This window comes from Vipera ursinii (assembly GCF_947247035.1).
Source record: "Vipera ursinii genome assembly, chromosome: Z".
Taxonomy (NCBI): Eukaryota; Metazoa; Chordata; class Lepidosauria; order Squamata; family Viperidae; genus Vipera; species Vipera ursinii.
In genome coordinates, this window is record NC_139517.1 from 42,210,843 (window position 1) to 42,236,933 (window position 26,091).

At 35.5% G+C, this 26,091-nt stretch overlaps 1 protein-coding gene across 1 annotated transcript; it reads right to left on the bottom strand.

Annotated features, from left to right (window-relative positions):
* Nucleotides 1–25,223, bottom strand: MEIOC (meiosis specific with coiled-coil domain). The gene is made up of 8 exons (XM_083378513.1): nucleotides 25,106–25,223; nucleotides 24,138–24,266; nucleotides 18,467–18,627; nucleotides 17,028–17,132; nucleotides 14,730–16,557; nucleotides 6,898–7,032; nucleotides 5,310–5,490; nucleotides 1–1,600 (listed from the first exon to the last, which is right to left on the bottom strand). Exons 1-8 carry the CDS (start codon nucleotides 25,109–25,111, stop codon nucleotides 1,371–1,373), a joined length of 2,775 nt encoding a protein of 924 aa, XP_083234639.1. The 5' UTR covers nucleotides 25,112–25,223; the 3' UTR covers nucleotides 1–1,370.
* Nucleotides 25,224–26,091: the final 868 nt, after the last annotated feature.

Here is a 26,091-nt window from a genome sequence, read left to right on the forward strand (position 1 = left end):
TAATTGCGAGACTGAAGTCAGTACAATATTTGTTTTCATAACATGAAACATCAATGTCAAAACTCAACCCATCTTTTGCAGTGGCTACTATAGCATAGTGGTATGAATTTGCTGCCATCTGCAGTTTATTTTGGCAGCATGGAATGTCATATCAATGATCAAAATTGTTCCCTATATTTTCTCTTGCAATCTCAATCAATTCCTCTCATCATCTAAAAGGCAATTTATGTGGTTTGATTATACTTTTTAGCGCACCAGGATTTCTAAACGCTGGAAGAACACAAATATCTGTGTACCTAGCGAAGGGCAGATTAATAAATTTTATCCAGACATTATACAGTTTATGCTCATGCTATATTTTTAAAACCCAAGATCTCCTGAGCCACATAATAACATGCTAATTTAATAAGTTACTCACATTCAATAAAAAGTTATTAAAAGATATTAAGACAAAAGCAATTGTTCAACAGTGCTAAAGTATGCAGAAGCAAACAAAGGAAACAAAATATACATTAAACAATTTCAAACCAAACTGGCTAAAGTGTAACCGTAAAGAAAGTGCATTTCAGAACTTCTTGATACCCTTAAAGTAAACCAAGGGTATTAAAAATAATACTCATTATTTTAGTTGCAGCACAACTGTAAGGACACAGATTACATAAATGTAATTTTTGCTTACATTTAAATACTTTGAAACAGGCAACGCTTTATTGATATTATTTAAAATAATAGGTACAAATGATTTCAGAACTTCTTTTTATGTTCCCTAACATGCATGGTTGGATAATAACTTTATGACAGTATCACTAATTTGAGAAAATCAATTAATTTTTGGTACTTAAGCTTAGAATAAGATTTCAAATTCATAAATACATCTTCCTTTAAATATTTCCATTTTTTTAAATTTTCATACCGGGTATGTTTAGCTTTTTTTTCTTTCTGTTTCCAAGTACTCATTGTCTAAATGAAACCCTTTTTCTTTTCACAATCAAAGCTTGTCTCACTAGACTGCGCACACGATAATATGTGACAGTAATTCAGTTCATTATTTGAAAGTAATATTGTAATCTAAAATAATTTTTATTATACAACCAAACTCTGTGTGTACTTACACTGTAGAATGGATTTAGAAGTTTAAAATGTACTGATTTATTGAACCTAATACAATAGTTCAACCTCATTAATATACTGATTCCTACAGCTCTTAACATGGACATTGTGGCTTATGTTAACTGATACTTATCAGCTGCTGGATTCACATAAGCCAACTTTAGTTTCTTGTATTTATTTTTAATTTGGACAGAATGTTTAAACATATATTTACCGTTTTTAGTATACTGCTATATGTGTTTGTGTTTTGCCTTTGCTTTTCAATGCTTTTTTGTATCTCCCCTTTGAATCATAGGATTGCCACTATTTATCTGATCATACAATTTATCTTGAGATGTTACAAGCTCTTGTAGAACCTTTTCCATTTCAGCCGGTACAGATGTATAGGTTGTTTTAGGCAATGTCATCTGAAGAGCACACCACAGTGTAGTACGAGCTTTACGTGTTGCTATGCACATCTCTTTAATAGCCAATGCAAGAGCAAAGACATCTACAAGATGAGAAAAAATAGAAAATATAAATTCTTATGAACTACTCAAAATCATTACTAAGATACAAACCCACACCAATATCTGCTATTCATTTCAGCAATACTGCATTATTTTTACACTACTGTGGGAGAAAAATATTATATCTGAATCATACAGATCTGGTAACTATAATATTACCTATTCCTATCAAAAAGGAACATGAAAGGAATTCCCATTTGAGAAATCCTGACATTGCTTTGACAATGTAATAAGAGTAAAAATTATCTGTATAGTTTTCCCATTTTTAATGGAATATATTTCTAACTAAAGTGTACAATAACTAATCTGAAGTGGGCAAGAGTGCTTTGAATCTGATGCGGGCAGTCTCTTTATATCTATTGGCACCCCAGGTACAGAGAGTGCACCCATGCCAGATATGAAGTATTTTGTCCTGCTTTCAATCCAGTGCTGCACACTCATTTCTAAGTTTAATAATTATGCAGGCTAGAGAGAAGCTCCCTGAGAAGATGGAGGCTCTAGCACGAGTCCGAAAGCTCGGAAGAAAAAATCCTCTAGTCCTGGCAACCGACCCACATTGGATCCTGCAACATTATCCTGAAACACATATATTTGCTTTCATTCATAACTATCTTCCATTTTATTAATCAATACAGAATATGCCAATAACCATGGTTTCAAAGGAAGAGTAAAAAAATACAAGAATTATAATTCTATCTTTGAAAAGGTACATAATATAATATCTCACCATTTTTTATTATTACGGCAAGCGTACTTGCACTCTATTTTGATCTTTTTAAATATTTTTATAAATCCTATAAAATGAGCTTAGTTTCATGTAATGATGCATCAATCAACAGCAACTGTCAATACATGGTTTTGGAGATATTAAATAAATAGCTTATTTTGTGCTAAGGTGGAAAGTTGCAAATTATTATTAAATAAACTTTTTCCTTTCAGTAATAAATATTAAGAGCTAACAAGTTTTTGTTAAAAAATATGCAAAGATAGAATACTTTAATAAGTGTACCTTTTTTGCTCAGTTAATTAAGATATGCAAGAAGCACATCACAGTAATATTGGGGGACTTAACTATCCTAATATCAATTGGAAGGCAAACTGTCCCTAGTTAGAGATCAAATAGATTCTAGAGAAAACTTTGTCTCCCAAAATGTAGAGAAAAGAACTAGAGCAGGGGTCCCCAATCTGTGGGTTGTGGGACGGTAGTGGGCCGTGGCCTTCTGGACACCAGGCCACGGGACAGGCTGGCCAGTATGCGCACATCTGCATGCAAACCCTCACGCTAGTGCCACGGCTGTGGCGTGCAAAAACAGGCCGTGCCATGGGGCGCAAAAATGGGTTGCCGCTGCACCACAGGGTGCGAAAATGGGCCACTGTGGCGTACAAAAACAGGCTGACACATACTGCAAGGTGCAAAAATGGACAACACACCATGGGGCGTGGAAACAAGGCGCTGCGCCCCACAAGAATGGGGCAGGGCGAGTATCACAGGTGTTAGCCCTGCCCCATTTGTGGATCACGTGTGCTTATGGCCCAAACTGCACTCACGCATGTAAAATGCTTCTCCCTCCCTTTTCCTCTGGTCTGCCAACTACAAGGTCAGCTATACTGAACTTAATTCTTACTAACAGAGTTGAAAAGATAGAAGAGATTGAAGTTGTGGGACCTTTGGAGGAAAGTACCATGTCCTTTTGGAATTCAGTATAATATAATATAATAGGGGTGACATGATAGCAGTGTTCCAATATTTCAGGGGTTGCCACAAAGAAGAGGGAGTCAACCTATTCTCCAAAACACCTGAAGGCAGGACAAGAAGAAACGGATGGAAACTAATCAAAGAGAGAACCAACCCAGAACTAAGGAGAAATTTCCTGACAGTTAGAATAATTAATCAGTGGAACAGCCTGCTTCCAGAAGTTGTTAAGAGACTGGAATAGGGTCTCCTGTCTGAGCAGGGGGTTGGACTAGATGACCTCCAAGATCCATTCCAACTTTATTATTATTATTATTATTATTATTATTATTATTATTATTATTATTATTATTATTATTAACACAAGCAATAGAACAAAATCAAACTAGTGTCTTAGACTTTAATAGAGCTGATTTCAACCAACTTAGAATTTGGGAAGAATTCCATGGATGAAAATCTTAAAGGAAAAAACAACTCAAGAAGCTTGAGAAATCAGAAAAAAAATGAGATTATAAAACCCAGTCCAGCATAATACCACTGAAAAGAAAAGTAAGAGATACAAGAAGAAATTAGCATAGTTGCATAAAGAACTCTCTGTTAAACTTGAAGACAAGAAGGACAAGTATAAAAAATGGAAAGAGGGACCCATAACTAAGCAGAATACCAGGATATAGCCTGAAACTGCAAAAGTAAAGTCAGAAAAGCTGAGGCTCAGAATGAGCTAAGACTTGTAATAAATGTCAAAAATAATTTTTTAAAATTCTTTCAACATGCAAAAAATAAAAAAGTCAAGGAAACAATCAGTCCACTAATAGAACATTGAAGAAGTATCAGAGGACTAGAAAATGTGATTCCCATCTTTAGGAAAGATAATCAAACAACAAATCTGTGAACACCTAGAAGCAAACAAAGCTATTACTAAAAACCAATACATTTTGTCAAAACAGATCATGCCCAAATTTTATTGCATTTAGACAAAGTGGCTAAATTAGTGGACCGGTGAAATGTTGTGAACATGTTGTGAACACCAGTGAAATGTTGTGAAATGTTGTGAACATAATACTTACCAGATGGCTATGTAACTGGCTGACAAACTGTACTCACCATGTAGCACTTAATGGAACTAGATCTATATGGAGGGAAATATGCAATGGGGTACCCTAAGGTTCTGTCCTAGGCCTAATACTCTTCAACACCTTCACAGTTGATTTAAATGAGGGAATAGAAGAACTCATAAAATTTGCAGACAACACCAAGTAAGGGGGAATAGAAAAACACTTTAGAAGATAAACTCAAAATCCAGTGGGTGCTATCCAACAAAATGCAATTTGGCAATGAGAAAACTAAAGTTTTAGACTTAGGCAAGAAACCCCAAATACAGAGGTGCAGAATAAGTGGTACATGACTCTACAACAGTAATTGTGAGATGTATCTAAGAGTCCTAGTGGACAATCATTTAAGTATGAGCTAGCAGTATGCTGCTGCCAAAAAACCAATGTAGTCCTAGACTGCATTAACAAAAATTACTTCAAGTTCACAGGAAGTATTAGTATCGTTATATACTGCCTTAGTAAGATCACAGTTAGAATACTGTGCCCAGTTCTGGTCACCACAATACAAAAAAGATATTGAGATTGTAGAAAAAGTGCAGAGATGAACCAAGATGATTAGGGATCTGAAGACTAAAACATATGATGAACAGATAGGGTTGACATCATAGCAGTCTTCCAATATTTGAGGGACTGTTACAAAGAAGGGGATGTGTCTTGCCCTCAGGTGCTTCGGAGAATAGCAAGAAGTAATATACTGAAACTTGTCAAAGAGAAACAGAAAATAATGAGAAATTTCCGGACAGTGAGAAAAATTATCCAGTGGAATAGCTTGCCTTCAGAAGTTATGGGCGTTCCATCACTGGAAGTTTTTAAGAAGGGATTGGACAGCTACTTCTCCAAAATGATATAGGATCTCCTGTTTTGGCAGGTAATATTATGTATTACCTCTGTCATCTTGACACCGGGGGCCTCCTTGTCTTTGTCGATGTGAAGCATTGACAATTTCGTCCTTTCTGCGGGACTGTACAACATGTATTGCTTCCAAGTGCTTATCAAGAGCAGTACAGATATTAGCATGAAGGGGAGAACTTCGAAGCCGCTCCATCTTCCCCAGCAGAGTCACAACCTATGAATATTAATAGAAAACAGTTTAAACTCCATCATAATTGACTTCTGTCAAGAGACATTTAACCCTTTCTCAAAAATATTGAAAAGAAAAAATATTATTGAAGGCCCCACTATAAAACTATGAAATTTCTTTTTAAATATTTCAAAGAATTACATTTCTGTGAATCCAAGGCAACTGTCCTATTTGTGTTTGCTAAAGTATCCCCATGCCATTTTTTTTGTTTTTTGTTTTATCCCATTTATATCCCGCCCTTCTCTGAAGACTCAGGGCGGCTTACAATCTAAGAAGCACAAATCAATGTGCTTAGCAATAGCCTTCATTCTATGTATATGCCTGCTTATACACTACTCTGAATTTAAGAGTTTCAAAACATTTTGTTTTTGAAAATTATATTTATAGAACAATATTTCAGAGGTTGTCTTTTTTTACTGATAACTACAATAATTGGATCATGATAAAGTTACCTGTACCTGCGGGACCACTTACTCCAGCCAGTATCAGCCCAACCCGTTAGATCTATTAGGAAAAATTGTTAAAAATTCTTCACTTCTGGGAGGTTGGGGGAGGGACAAGCTGAAGCAAGATGTCACTGCTCTATAACAGCATAGAAATTGTGGAATAACTTCCACAAAGTAATTGCCTACCTTTTCTTTGCTTTTTAAAAACAAACAGTGAAAATCAAACTGATTCAGAAGGCTTTGCCCAATTTGATGTTGCCATTTTTATTGTCTATTTTTATGGTATTGCTGTGGTTATTGCTTAATGTATTTATTGCTATTGTTTCTACTTATCACTGTGTTTTTAGATTTTTTTCATGAATGTTCTAAAAGTATTTTTTTAATTCTATGTCCTCTGCCAAGACAAGTCATATTGTGTAACTTGTTTCACTTATTTATCTCCTTGAACTGTTCTTCAGATCTTAATAAACTTCAGATTAATGATATGAAGATAATTGTAGAATTAAAATATGCAAGCAAATACTTTTCCTCAGTGTTTGAAGGTACTTACTCCTTTTTTTAATGTGGTGATGTTCCCTTCCCAACACATGCCTGCTTCTACTTTCATCACTAACCCAAGAGCACAAGCAGGAGAAAAACCAGTAAGAGGGAGCAGGAATGCCAGCTTATAGCAAGAAAAGTTGATGGAAACTGCATTCAGTCCTCCTTCCTTAGAACTGACAGGACTGAAGATGAAACAAACTGTGTCCAACATCAATGAATTATATAAAATTGTTTTGTGCAGTCATGTCTATTAGGAGTGAGGTGGAGGAGCAAGGCATAAAAAGTTAAAGAAACATTTCACTGCATGTAAAGGTCAATCTTTCTGTTTAGCAGAATGTTTGCGCTCATTTGGGGAAAGTAACAAAGCTGATAAAATATGAGATTTGAAATTTAAATAACTCACTCTGGCTTGCTCTCGTAACTGATCCACAATTAAACGGTCAACTCTGGATGGATTTGATGTCAGTCTTGGGATAGGAGTGTTATTAGTGCTAGATACCTTCTTCCCAGGGTAATTCTTGGCAAGAGCAGATTCAGTCTGAAAAGCAGAATAACTAATGTCACATTAAGACTATAAACTAGTTATTTGCATCCACTTCAGGGATGCATATAGTGATATCAGCTCCAAACATAACTGCTGGATTCCAACTGTTAAATGTGTGTATGTGTGTGTGTGTGTGTGTGTGTGTGTGTGTGTGTGTGTGTCTAATATATATTCCCTAGCAGAAGTTTACAGTTCAAAATTTCAGTCATACAATCTTAGAAGAGAATAACTTGTTAAATTTAATAATAGGGAAAAAAACATTAAAATTTTGATATTGGTCAGACGTAAAGTTTTTTTCTGGTTGGCATGGAGGAAGTACAAAATTATATAACCTGTAATTACATAACCATGTATGTTGACTCAGCCTTCCTTTCCTTTGAGATGTAAAATGAGAACCCAGATTGTTGGGGGCAATGTGCTGACTCTGTTAAACCACTTAAGAGAGGATTGTAAAGTGGTGTATAAGTCAGGGCTTTTTTTCTCATAGAACACTCAGAACGGAGTTCCGGCACCTTTTTTGGATGGAACCTTGTAGGGTAGGCAAGGCAGGTTGTATAACATGTGTGAGTTCCAGCACCTTTTTCTTTTACAAAAAAAGCACTGGCTATAGCTGTTGCTATATCTTCTACTTTTCTACAGCCAAACTTAAATTAAAAATGTATATGAGGATAGCATTAGTAAGACAAAAGGTTATTATTTTATCATTAGTACCTGATAAACCTAGTTGAAGCTGAAATAGTGCTTAATCTTAGATAGTTCCTTTATATCAAATTAGAAGGAACCTTCAGATTAAATGTGATACCAGACTGGCATGTGAGTAAGAACAGATCTGTGGCAAACTGCATCTACTAAAGTTGCTTTTTAAATAAGTTAGTATGAAATAATAACTTATATTATTTAATGAAAGTATGTCCAGAAAGTTGCCATGCATATTTCCAAAAAGGAGACATAAGAAGAAAATATAGTTAAGGTGACAATCTTGTCAAAGTGCATGGGCAACAAGGGAAAGTTTAGAAAATTTGCTATCATAGGATCTGTAATTTAATATCTTTAAACTAATTAGCCAGAAAAGGGCTAGCTGCTTTCTTTCCTAGACAACTGGAATTAAATGGCACAAAAATGGAATCAGTAAGACAAAATAAGGATATATATTTAATATTCATTTTAATATCTTGCTAAAATGTGTAAGAATTTATAAACGGAAAGGGGAATCAGCTTGGAGATTCTTTTGGTCAAATTAATGATTATTTACCTGTACTACAGAAATGGGCCTGGAAGATATCAGAGATTCAGTGCGAGGTCTTGAGAATAATATTTGTTTGTTTGTTAAAAATTATTTGCTGCCTATCTTGCCATTAGGATGCTTAGGCAGCTTACAATAATAGTAAAATTTCTGATCAAAATACCATCTGTGCATCACAAGAGGATAAGAAGTACATTTCCATTCAGGAAGCGCTTGTGGATGGTATGGATCTGACACCTTATCAATATTTTTTCTAGAGATTAAAAAAACCCTAATGTATTCTAGGTATGTTTTTTTAAATGATAGGCGTAACGGAGATCACATACAGCATACATTGGAATATTAACCTTAATTCAAACCTGCACTCGAACTAAGAAGGATGATTAATGGATTCTCCAGGTATGAGTAAAGTCTTTTAGAGACTTAGTTACTAGGGGTTATCCAGATCTCAATCTGGGATCTCCCCTGAGAGATCCAGATGGCCCAGATGCTGTTAAGATCTTGTAAGGATCTGAAGACTTAGCTCTTTTTCCAGGCTTTGGAGCAAAATAGCTAGATGAGCAACATTGATGTGGTGATGTGCTTTTGTTTTGGGGATTATTGTTTAATTGGGACATCGTGAGTTTGCAATTTGTGATATTTTTAAAACTTTGTATAACACCCATTGTTTGAGATGGACAGCTATACAAATTGTTTAAACAGGTACATAAATAAAATATAGAAAACACCTTTGGGGCCCACGGCAAATAAAAAAATAAAGCTTAGAACTCAAGATGATTGTTTTGATAAGAAAATCAGAGAAATGTTTCTGCCACTATTATGGGAAAGTATCTTAAATCTCTGACAGATCAAATTAAATAAATAAAACCTAAAGTTTACAATAATAGTAAAATTTCTGATCAAAATACCATCTGTGCATCACAAGAGGATAAGAAGTACATTTCCATTCAGGAAGCGCTTGTGGATGGTATGGATCTGACACCTTATCAATATTTTTTCTAGAGATTAAAAAAACCCTAATGTATTCTAGGTATGTTTTTTTAAATGATAGGCGTAACGGAGATCACATACAGCATACATTGGAATATTAACCTTAATTCAAACCTGCACTCGAACTAAGAAGGATGATTAATGGATTCTCCAGGTATGAGTAAAGTCTTTTAGAGACTTAGTTACTAGGGGTTATCCAGATCTCAATCTGGGATCTCCCCTGAGAGATCCAGATGGCCCAGATGCTGTTAAGATCTTGTAAGGATCTGAAGACTTAGCTCTTTTTCCAGGCTTTGGAGCAAAATAGCTAGATGAGCAACATTGATGTGGTGATGTGCTTTTGTTTTGGGGATTATTGTTTAATTGGGACATCGTGAGTTTGCAATTTGTGATATTTTTAAAACTTTGTATAACACCCATTGTTTGAGATGGACAGCTATACAAATTGTTTAAACAGGTACATAAATAAAATATAGAAAACACCTTTGGGGCCCACGGCAAATAAAAAAATAAAGCTTAGAACTCAAGATGATTGTTTTGATAAGAAAATCAGAGAAATGTTTCTGCCACTATTATGGGAAAGTATCTTAAATCTCTGACAGATCAAATTAAATAAATAAAACCTAAAGTAAGATACAAAGTCCCAAAATGAAATCCTTATTTGATTGTAAACTCATTTCATCCAGAATGGACTTCTCCCTTTGGAAGATAACAAAGAAAAGAGGCTCTGGAAATATTAAGTATCTTAAAATTCAACTAACAAATTATTCAATTTCTTGAAAGCAAGAAAAGGATTGGAGTCCACACATCGACTTATGACCACAACTGAGCCCATAATTTCTGTTGCTAAGTGAGACATTTGTTAAATCAGTTATGTTCCATTTTATGACTTTTCTTGCCACATTTGTTAAATGAATCATGGCAGTTGTTAAGTTAGTCACACGGTTAAGTGAATCTGGTTTCCTCACTGACTTTGCTTCTAAGAGACATGACCCCAGGACACTGCCATAAATATAAGTCAGTTACCAAGCATCTGAATTTTGTCCATATGACCATAGGGATGCTGTTATGGTCTTAAATGTAAAAAATGGTCATAAATCACTTTTTTCAGTGCCATTGTAACTTTGAAGAGTCACTAAACTGTTGTACGTCAAGGACTATCTCTATATATGTATTCTGATATCAGATATCAAATACCATGAGTATCATGACATACCCAGCAACAGAACATGTTTGCATAGAAATAAGCATGGAGATTATCTTGATCTTTATAATTTGCGTTCTACCCACAAGAAAGAAATCTAGAAGAGGATGTTAATGAAGCCAAAACTGCTGTTTTATGGACTTTCTTAGAATTTAATATATCATCTACTAGGTCCACTTATGTAATACAATATACAGATAGTGTTTGACTTATCACAACAATTGGGATCAGAATTTCAGCCGTTAGGCAATACAGTCATTAAGCAATTCGATCATCATGTAACTGGACTCAATTTTACAACCATTTTTATCATGGTTGTTAATCAAATCACCATGATTTGATCAAAGTCATGTCATTATGTCAATCAAATGGTCATTATATGAATTTGGCTTCATCCATTGATTTTACTTGTTAGACGTTGGTTGGGAAGATCATAAATCATTACCATAAGACTTCAGGGTGCTGCAACCATTGTATAGTCCTCATGACCAGTCACTTAGAAATTGTTCAGTTACACTGACCTCCCAACAGATATTTATGACCTGGTTCCAAAGTTTCAAGAGCTGTCCTACCCCAATCATGTGACCACATTTCAGGTGCTTAGCAACTGGTCCACATTTACCACTATTTGCAGCATCCATATGTCACATGATTGTGATTTATGTTTTTGCCAGGATATATTTCTGGTTTTCAGCAAAAGCACAACAAAACAAACAAGTGCCATTGTAATTTCAGTCACTAAATGAATTGTTGTAAGCAGGGCTTTTTTTCTCATAGAACGCTCAGAACGGTGTTCCGGCACCTTTTTCTTGTAAAAAAAAAAAGCTCTCTATTGGCTTTCAAAAGCCTATTGCAGGGATAGGCAATCTTGGCTCTTTTTTATGACTCATGGACTTCAACTCCCAGAAATCCTGAGCCAGCCATGCTGAGGGGAAAGAGAGAAGTTTCCAAGTTGAGCCACGCTGGCTCAGGAATTCTGGGAGTTGAAGTCCTTGAGTCATAAAAGAGCCAAGATTGCCTACCCTGCACTAGAGGAGGACATTTAAATTATTTACAAGGTTACTTCTTTAGGAACTAAACTTTTAGAATCTAAAACAGCTAATTCAAAAAAGCCGACAGGAAAGAACCTCACATTTTTCATCTGCTTCTGTCTTTTGGAAGGTAAAATTAGTAACAAATAATCTATTTCCTATGTTAACATCTCTGCAATGAAATCAATAAATTTAACAAGAAAGAAATGAGAAACATTTTTCTCAATGTAATATGTCTAATTTAGCTGATGCAAGAAAAAATAGTATCTTTTGTAAATAATCTTGAAAATTATTTTGAATCTATAACCATCTATTACAACTAAACCACTTTAAATTAAACAATTCTTAAAAATGAAATATTCTTAATTTGGACTTTACTTTTACTGTTTGGACTGTTGTGTGTTTTGAAAAATAGATTATTTAGAATCTAGTTATGTTGCACTTCAGTCTTTAAATAATTAAGCTAATATACATAATAATATATGATGTTTTCCATGGTGAGCTTAACATCAATAACAACATTAAAAAGGCTAAAATAATTTCTGGTGGTATTATCTGTACATTAAAAAAAATTTAGTCACAATCTTTCACTTTTCACATTCTGGACAAGCAGTGGTCATGTATCCTAGCAAAAGATGTTACATATGTGCATAAGCGTAATCACTAGCATATGCCTTTTTAAAAATATCAAACATGCAAAGAAACAAAAATAAGTCCAAAATATCTGTATTACATCCAGAAATGCCAACTTTGCAACCAATATTTCTCATCCATAACTATGGCACCCTAAGGATACCTGCATACATGCAAATGCTTCTCTGGGATTAGTAATGCAGCAGGGATTGCTTTTTCCTTCCAGTAACAAATTGCTGGGAAATACCAAACATGGCACTGAGAATTCCAATGTTTGTTACAAATTTTTCTGGGTGTGGTTGGAAAGAGGTCTAGAAATGCCAGCACAAATACATTACACTTGCTGAACGTGCACACGCAACTAATTACAATCTTCAATTATATGTGATATACCGTATCTAAAATGAGATGGGCTGTCACAATTGCAACTCGCAAACCGTTCCGTTTTACGGCAAAACAATCCAGGACAAGCTGATTAGCAGAGGTTAGAGAGGACTCATTAACATAATTTTTGGGAAGGAAAGAAACAGAAGGACAGTTTAACGTCTTCCAGTTGATGTTATGTTATGTTAATATTATAGAAAAGCAAAAAGTTGAGGTTCAATGTTAATGCCTCCTTCTACTCCTGTAACAGAGGAAGTCAGAAGTCAGTGCTTTTTCTTTTTCCCTTCTCCCCTTTTCTTTTTCCCTTCTCCCCTTTTAATCTCACCCTTTGCTCGCAACCCCCCCCCGCTCACTTTGCTCACTAAAGCCTCCAGTCGCTCTCACTCACTCCTCCATCTCTTTCAAAGGCCTCTTGCTCACTCGCTCACTTACTGCCCCGTCGCTTCCAAACGCCATTTGCTCGTTCACTCACTCACTTACTGCCCCGTCACTTCCAAATGCCATTTGCTTGTTCACACACTCACTTACACTGCCCTGACGCTTCCAAATGCCATTTGCTCATTCACTCACTTGCCTTATCGCTTCCAAACGCCACTTGCTCGCTCACTCACTTACTGCATTTGGAAGCGACGGGGCAGTAAGTGAATGAGTGCCGGTGCCGGAGGCCATCTGCTGTTTGGCACCAGAGACCACTGCCACAAGGAACACAGCTCTGGGTCAGGGTTCGGAGCAGCTCCGGGTGGAGACTCAGCATAGGCCACGGTGTGGCAACTGCGGGGAGGGGAATCCCCACAGCATGTGGCTCCAAGCCGCAGGGGCGGGGATGCAAAGGACGGGCAGCGACACCATAGCAACACACCAGCATCACTCCCAGTGATAGCACTTCTGACTTCTGGCACCTTTTTTTTTTAAAAAAAAGCACTGGTTGTAAGTCAAAGACTACCTGTAGTAGGAAAGTAAATTGATAGTGCATCTTTGCCATCTGTAGGTAATCTTCAACTGGCAATAATTTGTTTAGTAAGCATTCAGAGTTACAACAGTGCTGAAAAACTGACTTAAAACCATTTTTCACACTTACAACTATTGCAGCATCCCCTGGATCCCTTGATTTGGATGCTTGGCAACTGGCATGTATTTATGACTGTTGCAATATCACGTAGTCATGTGACCACCTTTTGTGACTTTCTAACAAGCAAAGTCAATGGGGAAGCCAGATTCACTTAATAATCGTGTTATTATTAATTTAACAAATGCAGTGATTCACTTAACAACTGTAGCAAGGTCATAAAATGGGGGTAAACTCACTTAATAAACTTAGCAACGGAAGTTTTAGGCTCAATTGTTGTAAGTTGAAAACTACCTGTATTGTATTTTTGTTCCCCTCTATGGGATTCCTTTAGTGATGGCCTGATGGCTTATAGGTAGTCCTCAACTTAAAACAGTTCAGTGACTATTCATAGTTACAAGAGCACTGAAAAAACTGACAATACTTTTTGACACTTATGACCATTGCAGAATCCCCATGGTGACATGATCAAAATTCAGATACTTGGCAACTGACTCACTCTTATGACAGTTGCAGTGGCCCAAGGTCATGTGATCACCTTTTGCGACCTTCTAACAAACAAAGTCAATGGAGAAGCCAGATTCACTTAGCAACCATGTTACTAACTTAACTACTGCAGTATACACTTAAGAACTGTGGCAAGAAAGGTTTAAAATGGGGCAAAATTCACTTAACAACTGTCTCGTTTAGCAACAGAAATTTTGGGCTCAATTAAGGTTGTAAGTCAAGAACTATCTGTATTCAATTTTTGGATGAAAGCAGTACTTGGGTTCTCAAGTGTAATACTTTATTCTTCCATATAAAAATAAGATGCTACTTTCATTTTACGAGGAAAAGAGATAAATTTTGGAGTACCACTGTTGGGAAATCTAACACATGACCAAAAATAAGCCCACTGAATTCAATTGGATTAATACTAGAGAAAACGTATACATGACTGCTGCTCCTTTTCTTCTATTAAGGTAGCTATTAATAATTAATTTTTTCCATTGTTTTATATCTTGGGGTCTGGGTTTTTTAGACAGTAGAATATGGATATTTGGAACTTCTATTTCTTGTAGAAATAATAGTTTAAGAAGAAACTTAAAAATAAGACATATTATTTGTAATAACTATTCTACTCTGCGTTAAGTTTCTTACCTTTTTCCTTTCTTTTTCTAGAGCTCTCCACTGTTCATAACATTCTTCCAATCTAATATGAAGCTCACTGGCTGATCCACTTCGAGTTTTCACTGGTCTTTGAAATCCAAATGTTGGCATGAAGCCGGCGAAAGAATTGTCTCCATACATCATATCATTAAAATATGGGTAAAAATGGCTTAAATCCTCATAGGAAAACAAATCATAGGAATCCATCAAAGGAATAACTGACGGTCCAAAAGCATGGTTGGATTTCAAAGGAAATCTATTTGAATTTAGCTGTTGGGCATTTGGGCTATGTCTCAAATCACCCATCATATTTGAGAAACAAGAAACCTGGTTGCGATTTACACGGTTACTGACAATATTACTATCTCCACTTCCTTGTCTATGACTATTTAAGTGGCTTTGAGTCTCCAATATATCTTGGTAAGAATTTTGAGATAATCCATCTAAATGTTTTTGGCCTTCCTCAACCTCATAATGTCCAGTCTGTGGTTTAACTTGAAAATTGTGCTTGTTCACATTTTCAATGATCCCATATTGCTGTGAATAGTTATCACAAAAACCATTTGGTGGCTTAATTTTTTTGTCAATAATGCACTCAAAAAGGCTTTCTTCTACTTTACTTAATCCTTCTGTATGACTGGAAGCTCTGTCTGCAGCACCACCATCTTTGAAATCAAAATTTGAAAATACTGTAGGTGCTTCTTGGCGGTATTTCTGAAGAAACAAATTATTATTTAAAGTTACATTGGTTGATGATAGCTGAGAAAAATCGTAAGAATGATTGGAACCTTTTGAACCTGTAGATAAATTACCCAATTTTATCAAGGTGCTTTGATTCCGAATAGGGAGAGATGAACTGTTTTTAGCTTGTATATTTATCCATGTTGGTCTCAGATTTGTGCTTGGTGAAGTAGTTACCGGGTTTGTTGCTAAAATATTCAGTGATTTGAAATAATCTGAATTTTCTGTAACGTTTGCAAAATCACCACTGCCTGGAACAGTTATATGAGATTTCAGGGTAAAATCCGACTTTAAACCAAAATCAGGGCTAAATGAATTTTCATTCACAAACTGTTTTTCTGATATGAGTCCTGTAGTCTTTTGAAATGTAAAACTTTGCTGTTCTGAAGATATATCTTCCATTTTCTTTTGAACAACTTGTTTGTTTTGAAAAATTTTACTATAATTATCTGTATCTAACATTGGTAGCTCAGGTGTTCCACTTGGTAATTTTTTACTTTCTTGAACACCATAATTTATGTTTTTATTTTGTTTTACTTTATTAAGATGAGAATAATCCAGGTATCTATAATAATCAGCACTTTCACCATACCTATTAAATTGTGAAAGAAACATTTCAGCTTTCTTTTGATGTTGTGAATCATGTCCCTTAGGACCCATTTTATCTCTTCCATAAGTGTAGGTATCTGCTCCTGATTCTTTTATTGCTTCTAAAAAATTGCTTTGTGGGGTAAAACATGTTTTCACATATGGATAGTCTTGAAATTGTGATGGCTTTGCATTCTCATTGGACTGAACATTGTAACAGCTGAGATTATCATTCCTGGAAGGAAACAGCCATTGCTCATCAAGGTCTATATTAGTAAGCTCATGGTAAAGGTCATCCACCTTCTGCTGCGAAGTTACATTACCAGTGTGCAGATACTGTTTTTCAGAAACTGGTAATTCTCCACCATAAAAAGCCTGTTGAGGAATGACTCCATCTATTGCTCTTTTTGTTTCAGACAACAAGTCAGGGTGGTCTGTAAATCGAGTAGTGCTCACAGGCCATACAGATTTTAAACTGGAGGCACATGCTCTAGAAGAATGAAACATAAATAGTTTTGGCAATTCCTTACTAGGTTTTAAACGTTATGCTTTTAGTTTTGATGTGTCCTATAATTAATGTATTCAGAGAGCTATTAAAGGCTATTACTATTATAGTCTTAGAACAACATATATATATTAAAAATAAAAATAAAAATTAAAAAGGTAGGAATGCTGCTAATATGAGGAGGTTGCAAGTAACCTGCATACATCTTATTTAAGGAATAAATTCAAGAACATAGATTTTTGAAATAGATCCAATATACTATTCAAGACTTACTGAAAGCTGAAAAAATACTTAAAAATTTTAATTTTCAAATATGTATCTATCAAAGCTTTGCTAAAATAGGAACCGAAATTGCAACCTTTTACTATTAGAAGTAGGTGAACTACTGAAAAAGTGGCTATATATGATGAACGCTGCTTATAACAGTGAGCATCTATGTCAAATACAGTACTAACCCTTCAGTAAAATATGGCTGTGATTTATCTTGTTCTTCCAAGATGTTAGACACAAGTCCATATAGGTCTGTTTCACTGCCATAGTCATTTCTTTCTGTTTGAATCCTGAGGACAAATAAAGTGAATTGTTGCTTATTATCTAAATTTCTATTGTGTTTAGGCTTTTTAATTGTATAGTCTATACCTATGATATAATGAATTATCCAGAACTACAACTTATTTCACCAAGTTCCTTCTTACATAGCATAACTAAATTTTTTCTATATTTTACTCTACTAGCTTTCTATCAGACAACAACTGATAAAAATGAATTTCACAACCAAACGTGATCCAAATGACATATAATTGTACATTAATTCACATTTTAATACCATACAAGAACTTCTATAATTCAAATATATCCAAACTGCTATTGAAGGAAATCTCAAATGATTTAACAATTTGTCAGCCTTGCATTCATCTGACAACATATAAGCTTTGTATTGATTTGTATCGTAAAAGCCTGCTAAGATGACAGTTGTTCAGCAGTGCAACTTGGGAAATAACAGAATACTGTATAGTATCTCCATGTTTGATTGCTGCACTTACTTTAATAGTTATTCGGAGCAAATACATCCACATTAAAAATATAAAACTGATGTAATTTTCAAAGGCAAAAACAAGTGTCAGAGTTAAATTAAAAAACCTCCAAGATTCCATGGGTTGGAAAGGCCAAAACCACTTTTATTAATCCCTTTTTATAAATACAAGTAGTAATGCCAGAAAATTTACCCAAATTCCAAAATTCAGGCCCATATGATTTTATAAACTTCAGACCATCAAAATCATTCCTTAAAAGATTTTGCTGCCCTCATTCCCTAAACATTCTCACTAATGTCTTTTATAAATATAAAATGCAAGAGGAGACTTTTTTTCCATCTTCACTTGACTTCTCAGACTCTGTCATTTAAACTAACAAAATGATCAGCCACAGTAGAATACAGTACAACATAATGGGATATGGTGAAATATACAGTTCTAATTCTTAAATTATTCTCTTGCTATTAGAAGTGGAGAGACATTTGAAGGCTTTGGTTTTTACATCTATCACTGTATTTCTGTAAAAGAAAGGGTAGATCAAAGGCAAATATGTTTACAGAATGGAAGACATAACATTATTTGGAGCCCTTTAGTTTGTTTGTTTTTTTGCCAGGTTTCTTTTTTCTTTATCATTCTTTAAAAAACAAAAAACAAAACCCAAAGTTAGTAACAGGAGAGTATTTGAAATTTCACCCATTGTATAAAAGTTAAATATATGTTATAGATTAGGGGCAAAAATAAAAGTGCTCTGTGCAGATTGTTACACATTACAAACAATTTAGAAAATCCACAACATAATTCTGTCTTATGCCAGAAAGCAAAACAAATTTCAAAGTTCATTTAATTCTTAAATCATATACCTGCTCTTTACACTAATTTGAGAATTTGAAGGTTGTTTATTATCATCTGCATAAGTGGACCATGGGACGTAGAAAAGAGAAGAGTCATTGTGGTTTGAATATTCAGAGGTTGTAGAAAGTGAAGTACTGTAAGTCTGTCTTAAGTCTACATTCTCTTCATTCTGTATTTTAAAGAAGAAAAAAGAAATATACAAAGCAATATACAAAGCAGTACTTTTCTTTACTTACAATGTAAATTTTATAGTTACTTTCCATTATTGAGGTTAAACAGGTTGTAAAATGGAAAAGAACTATAGATTGTTTGCCTAATGGTAGGAAGTAATAGATTTCTACAAATGAATGAAGCTATACATTATTATTCAATTCAATTAACTAATTTCAAGCAAATTATTTCATGATCTTACCACTCCATAACTATTTATATTTCAATAGGTACTCAACATTTTACATTTTATAATTTCGTTTTTAACAAATGATATAAATTAGTTTTGTTTTCAAATTAAGCATTGGTAGAAAAAAAAATTCAAAATTGTACTTGTATTATATTAACTAATGTAAGCAAGAAACAGGAAGTGAAATACAGTACAACTTCCAGAAAATCCAGGGCATATAAAAAATTAAAAATGCAATTTGGATTTTACTTGTCAATAAAGCACTGAAAATATCATTCTTTATAATTTATTCTCACAACTAAAAATGAGTTTTATATCATCACATAATGAAAATCCATCCTCAAGCAAAAGTAGTAAACTGGATGTTTAAAGTCACTTAATATAGGAGTAATAAATATACCAATGGAATAATATATATAGCACTGCCAGTTAAAAAGGAACACTTTATCAAGTAATGCAATAGTGTGATACAGCTACCTATTATTTTTTGTGACATTGTAGGACTATTTTTGAAAATCTAAGCATTTATGTAATTTATTGTATTTTCCAAGATCAGTAAAAAACCAAGGTACAAGCTTTCCTTCAATTGCTGCCTTCAGTGGCAACCAGTCCATGAGACTACTTGAAACGTTTCCATCCCAGTCATCCCCTCTAGTTTCTCCCAGGTTCTTTCCCTGAAGTGTCATGTCATTTAAATTAGCACACTAAAACTACCATTTTCAAGCACAATACGTATTTTCTCCTGTCTGTAGGCTCAGCAGATTCTATAATAAAATAGATAACCTGACCAATAAAACGAAATAGTTAACCTGAACCTGACCAATAAAACGAAATAGTTAACCTGAACCTGACCAATAAAACGAAATAGTTAACCTGACCAATAAAACAAATTAAGTCAAGTTGATAGAAAACATCTGTATATTTTCCTCTTATTTATTCAGCCTCTATGTTGAGTATATACTTAGGAATGCTGGATTTGATGGTGAGCATGGTTTTAAAGCTGGAAGAAGAAACATAAATTATTTGCTATGGTGATGACACTATTCTGACTGCAACATCTAGTCATGGGTCAATGAATATGGTAAAAAATCAGATTAAGATTATATGTAAAGTAAATCAAAATTACGACAACAAATATAGCTACCAGCTTTAGAATGAGCAAGAGTCTAAAGTATTGAATATTCTTTTTCCTGTTATAATCTGCCTAGAATAGCCCCATATAGTGACAGGTCGCAAATAAATTAAACAAAGGAACAAATTCTGCATCTTCGGGTGAACCATCAATAGTAATCGAATTAGTAATCAAGAAATATTATGCAGACAAGCACTTGGTAAAGTAATAATAAAGTTCTTGGCAAAGCTATTTGGATGCCATTTCTGACTATATTCACAAAGATCAAAATGGTGCAGGCAATGGTTTTCCATGTGACATTCTATGGAAATGAAAACTGGGATTTGGAGAGGACAAAAAGGGTACTGATGTTATTGAATTTAAATGTCAAACAAGTCTATCCATTTTCATTTGAGGAACCAATAAGGTTCAAATTATTATATAAAATGAAGTCCTAGCTTTCTGGATAATGCTGGAGAAAGTAGAATAAAAGAGAAGAAGAACAGTAACAGGTGTATCACAAAGAGGTCAAAGGACCAGGCTGAGAACAGATCAGGGAGAAAATTGCTAAAAATAAAGAGCTGGTCATTAATAGTCAACATTGACTTAACAAGACATAATCATCACAGTCAGTAGTGAGGGCTGGAAATATTTGGTTTACTCCCAGTAATAAATGCTTGATTACATGCACGATTGTGTTCATTCTATGAGTGTGTCTAAAGCAGGGGGTAGGCAACCTCGGCTCTTTTATGACTCATGGACTTCAAGCTGACTCAGGAATTCTGGGAGTTGAAGACCATGAGTCATAAAAGAGCCGAGGTTGCCTACCCCTGGTCTAAAGCATGCTCACAAAATTTCAAAAGTACAGAGGTTTAATGATTTAAAGCCAGAAGTCTCCAACCTATTGGGCACCAGGGACTGGTTCTGTGGAGAGAGGTTTTTTACGCAGACTGGAGGTTGTGTGGTTTTGTGTGCTGCCTGCATCACGTGGATGGAGCTTTGCTTGTTTGTGCAGACCGGTTGCTGGCATGCCACGGCCCGGTACTGGTACATAGACCGGGGATTTAGGACCCCTGATTTAAGCTATATTCAGTTTTAGTCAAAAAGCAGAAAAAATAATTAAACTTCCTTAATTTTACATTTATTTTATACAAATAAGGTCCAAGAATGATACACCAAAATCAAATAGCTAAATAAAAGCATGAGTATTAGGAATGTACTTGTCCTGAACTTTATTTTTAAAGGGCTTAATTAACTGTAGTTAATTTTATAGTCATTTAGTAGAAAATGACTATAAAACTTACAAAAATTCTTCAATCTCATATTGCTTGGCAAGGCTATTATTACAAGGGCAATTCAGAAAAAACTGATTATCAATGACACTCGCAGATACAGAACTTTTATTACAGATTAGAAAACTACATTACTTTTTGACATAATCACCATTCAAATTGAGGCACTTGTCATAACGTCTTACAAGTTTTGAAATTCCTTAGTAGTAGTCACTTTGCACCAAATCTGCGGCCTGTGGGCAAGAATTATTGTGAACCAGCACATCAGAAGCGGTGCCATAGAAAATCCCGACAAATGTGAAGATGCCAAAGGAGTACTGCTAGTGAAATTCATGGAAAGTGGCTCGACCATCAATTCAGAAGTCTACTGTGAAACGTTATGAAAACTCAAATGAGCCATCCATAACAAGTGTTGGAGCATGCTGACTTCAGGTGTGGTGTTGGTTCACGATAATGCTCGCCCGCACACCGCTAGACACACCCAAGAACTTTTGAAGCAGTTCTGTTGGGATGTTTTTGATCACCTCCCCGCACATAGCCCAGATTTGGTGCCAAGCGACTACTAGAGAATTTCAAACATTGTAAGACATCATGACAAGTGCCTCAATTTGAATGGCAATTATGTCAAAAAGTAATGTAATGCTGTAGTTTTCTAATGTGTATAATAAAAGTTCTGTATCTGCGAGTGTGTCATTGATAACCAAACAGAGGTTTATTTCTGAATTGCCCTTGTATATGCAACTGTCCCATAGCTATGGTTCTTATAACTGCCCAATGCATAATGCAGCCTTTGACAATGTTGCAGTATTTTACTAACCGCTTTTAAGATCTAAATAAATCTCTAACCAGTTGCTTTTAGAAAATTTAAATCTTGGCATGACATCAATAGACATGTGTAGGATAAACGGCCCTCCAGATGTAGCTGAATTAGAATTTTCAGCAATCTTAATTTGTATGACACTTCATACATTATAATCAGATTTGAAGTTCAGAAATATCTGGCTTCACAGTAGCATGTTTGCAGTTGCCTTGCTCTTGATCAACTTATACTCATTCACCAATATATCACTGTAGATAGTCCTCGACCAGAATGTGTCTTCTTGCCACACCCAACTCGCCAGGAATAATTCAACAATTCAATTATTTAAAATAATTTTAAAAATTATTTAAATTTTTGTCATTCACATTTTCATTTCCCTTCTTTGGCATCCTTTCTTTAATGATTCTATTCCACCATTTCTTTGATATTAGTGTAACTCTTGTCCTGCAGCAAGTTGTCCCATGGTGTGTTGGCTATGGTGAACTGTCCCACAGCAAGTTGGCTGTGGCGAGTTGTTTAGACCCATCCTCGACTTATACAATTCACTTAGTGATTGTTCAAAGATACAACAGTGCTGAAAACAGTACTATATTTCACACTTAGAACCATTGCAGTAACCTCATGGTCCCATGTTCAAAATTGGGATGCCTGGAAACTTCCATGTATTTATGATAATTGTTGTATCCTAGGGTCATGTGATCACTGTTTACAACCTTCTGACAAGTAAATCTGGGAAAGCCAGATTTACTTAACAACCATGTTGCTAACTTACGTAACAACCGTGGCAAGAAAGGTCATAAAGTGGGGCAAAACTCAATTAACAACTGTCTTGCTTAGTAATGGAAATGTTGGGCTCAATTGTGGTCCTAAATTTGAGGACTACCTGTAATACAGTAAATTAATTGTATTATGGCCAAAGATCAGAAACATAAAATACAATCAAAAGCTGCAACAAGATTACACAAACACATCTGAGTTTCAAGTATCAACTTTCATGGGTCCACTGGATCCTGTGATCTCTTCATCTACTAAACTATAACAGAACAAAATGTGTCCTTAATACATTTTTGCTGTTATAGCAATGTACTGGAAAGCTGCATATCTATGAATTATGAAGATGAAAGAACAAAATACTATTCATTGAAAATGTTTATTAATTTTGGTATAAACACCATACTGGTTTGAAAGCAATTTAGTCAGAGCCTCCACAAGACCTAGATGAGCAATCACTTCGCAAGTCCCAACGCTTCACTCTGAGTTCCTGGAACACATAGTCCATTCAAATGCAAATATACTGGTGCTTTACTGTTCAAGTAGTGAAAATTTGGAGGCTTTTATTAATTTGTTTTTATTCATAACTATTAAGTATAATATACTGAATTCCCATTTAGTTTTCTTAGAATAACCACACAGAACAAAATATAAAATTAAAAAAGCAAATTAAAGATATGTATCTCCTGAATCTCACAAGAGACTATATAGTCAATCCTTTTTTCTGATACAGAAGTATTGCAAGGATAGCAGAGTAAAAAAAGTGTAACCATATTTAAATATTATTAACTTATTTGGGGGCATGGACTGTACATCTATTTTCATTGACCAAGAATCACAGGATGTTGAAATGAATCTTTAGAAACAGTACAGTAGAATATTCAAACCATTACCTTTGCTTAAAATTTTGAGATAAGATTTTTTTAAAGACATTGGTGTATTAAGCCTAACAAAATTGTGCCTTTTTTATTTCTCCCTGAAAATAAGTGGAACAGTCTATATTTATACTTTACTGCAAAGAAAATGGCAGTTTTGCTAACAAAAACCCTATAAAAACAAGATATCATTGTTATATGACTGATGAGCTGCCCATTTTATGAGATTCTGATAGCACTCCAATACTGAACTCACTCATGAACTCACTCACTTATTTCATAATGTATTTTAAATACAAAGTTTATTTTGAAGTCAATATAATAGAACTATACTGTCATACAATGCTTCAATGTGGTTACTTCCTAAAATGTTTTTGAAGTAAAATTATCTTTAAAAAAACTGATTGAACCTGCAATTTGTAGCAATCATAGAAGGAGCTGCAACCTGTCATGATAACGTTATTGAACACATCCGTCAGTCTTCCACTGGATTCTGTACTATTCAGATAACGGCTGGTACCTCTGAAAGCTAATTTAGGCTGGGATAAAACAATGAAAGTAGAGAGACAATTAACTCACATCTAAATTGTTTGCTTTACACTTAAAAATTGGTCAGTACATTTCTATGTGATGACTTTTTGGGAATCAGCCTATTAAAAATATCGCTCTCCATTTTTTTTTACATTAAAGAATTATGTACATAAAACATTTGGAAAGAATTGCACAAGAGTATCTGCATTTCCAATTTGGATGAATTCTGAGTCAAAATTTCTCAGAGTTTTAAAACCCACAGATTTGATTAGTTAGCAAAATGAATAGCTAAAGTCCAGATTTTTATTCAAATACCCACATATAACTGTAAATATAAATGAGCCAAACCAAAGGAACATTTTAGATTCCTCCACTGAGAACAGTTGACCCATGTGGAAAAATGTGACTGGAAAAACACTTCATTCCATTTGCTAAATGCAGGACGACTATATTGATGTGTAATTAAGGATAACCCCGTTGCTTCATAGTGATGTTTGCTTGTTAGGTTTTACAACTTCTGACTGTCAGTTTCCAAGTTCCTGTGTTTCCCCTTGCTTTGTAGTATTTGCACATCCCATTTATTTTTCTTAGCTACATTTCCAATCCTTAAAAATCTGCTAGCCTCCACTTTAAAACTCTTCTAAATTCTCTAGTTTGTACCCATTCCGTATTTTTCCTCTTGCCCTTCATCAATTCCTCATTATACTGCCCTTTTCAATTCCAGACGCCCCTTCTCCCGCCTGCCCTTTGCCTGACCCCCTCCGCTTCTGCTTCATACCTCAGTCTACCATTCTATTGTTCACCATTCTTCCCCTGCTGCTCACCCCCATTCCCCCCACCCCCTCACCTCCATCCCTTTCCCTACACAGTTTTAAGAACGCCTCTCACTCCCTTCCTTCAGGGAAACCTGGGGACAGAGAGACTTCGTGGAATCCCCGCCATATCCAGGGAAGCCGAGAGCGTCTCTCACAGCAGCCGGGGGAATGAAAACAACCGTTACCACACCTGACAGACTGGGGGAAGGGAGGGGGCGGGGAAGAGAAGGAAGCGACTTCCCAAGGGAACACACTCCCCCCCCCCCACACACACACCTCGCTCAGGCCTCCCCACAATTGGGTGCCGCAGATAAAATGACGACCAATAAGAAACGGCACTTCCCCCTCCCCCTCTCATATCCTTCCTTCCCCAGCAGCTTCCTCGGCGGGCAGCCACAGGGATAGGAAGCTCAGGGATGTCATTGGAGGGCCCCTCTAACTTTTTATCTTCTCTTCTGCTGAGCTCATGCCTGTAAGAGGGGGCTATTATCCTCAGTGCTCCTCCAGAGAGCCAATCAGATAGCAGGACACCATACCAACTTTGCCCAAATTTGGCCCCCTGGAGCATTGCGCTTCTTTTATAGTCGGTAGTGGTATTCCCGTTCTTTCTCCCCGCCCACTAATCTTAGTGGGCGTGAACTTCTGGCATGCAGTTGGATGAACTTCCTCCTACCCAATGAGAAGCCGGTGGATGATACTAATCACCCGGAGATAAGCAGAGGCAGTTGAAATAAGTTTTAACTTAAACCAAAACAAAACGCGAGGGCTAGAAAGGAATAAAACTCAGATGTTAATATGTTGCATTTAAAACTAGAGGAGGGAAAAGGAATTCCTCGCATTCCAGGCATGCTTAATTTCTCTTTTCTCCTGAGGGAGAAAGGAACTTTGGAAAGGGGAAGAGGGAATAAACCTGTGGTGGGATTCAGCCTGTTCGCACCAGATCAGCAGAACCGGTAGCTAAGTGGCATACACACAGAGAAGCGGTTGTTCACATATCTGAATCCCGCCACTGGAATAA

What these genes read in the sequence shown, in the direction of transcription:
- MEIOC (XM_083378513.1), bottom strand. An exon ending in ATGATTGCTACAAATTGCAG is followed by an intron (nt 18,628 to 24,137) that starts GTTCAATCAGTT and finishes TTTAAAATACAG; the next exon opens with AATGAAGAGAATGTAGACTT. An exon ending in TAGAAAAAGAAAGGAAAAAG is followed by an intron (nt 7,033 to 14,729) that starts GTAAGAAACTTA and finishes TCTGCTTTTCAG; the next exon opens with ACTGAATCTGCTCTTGCCAA.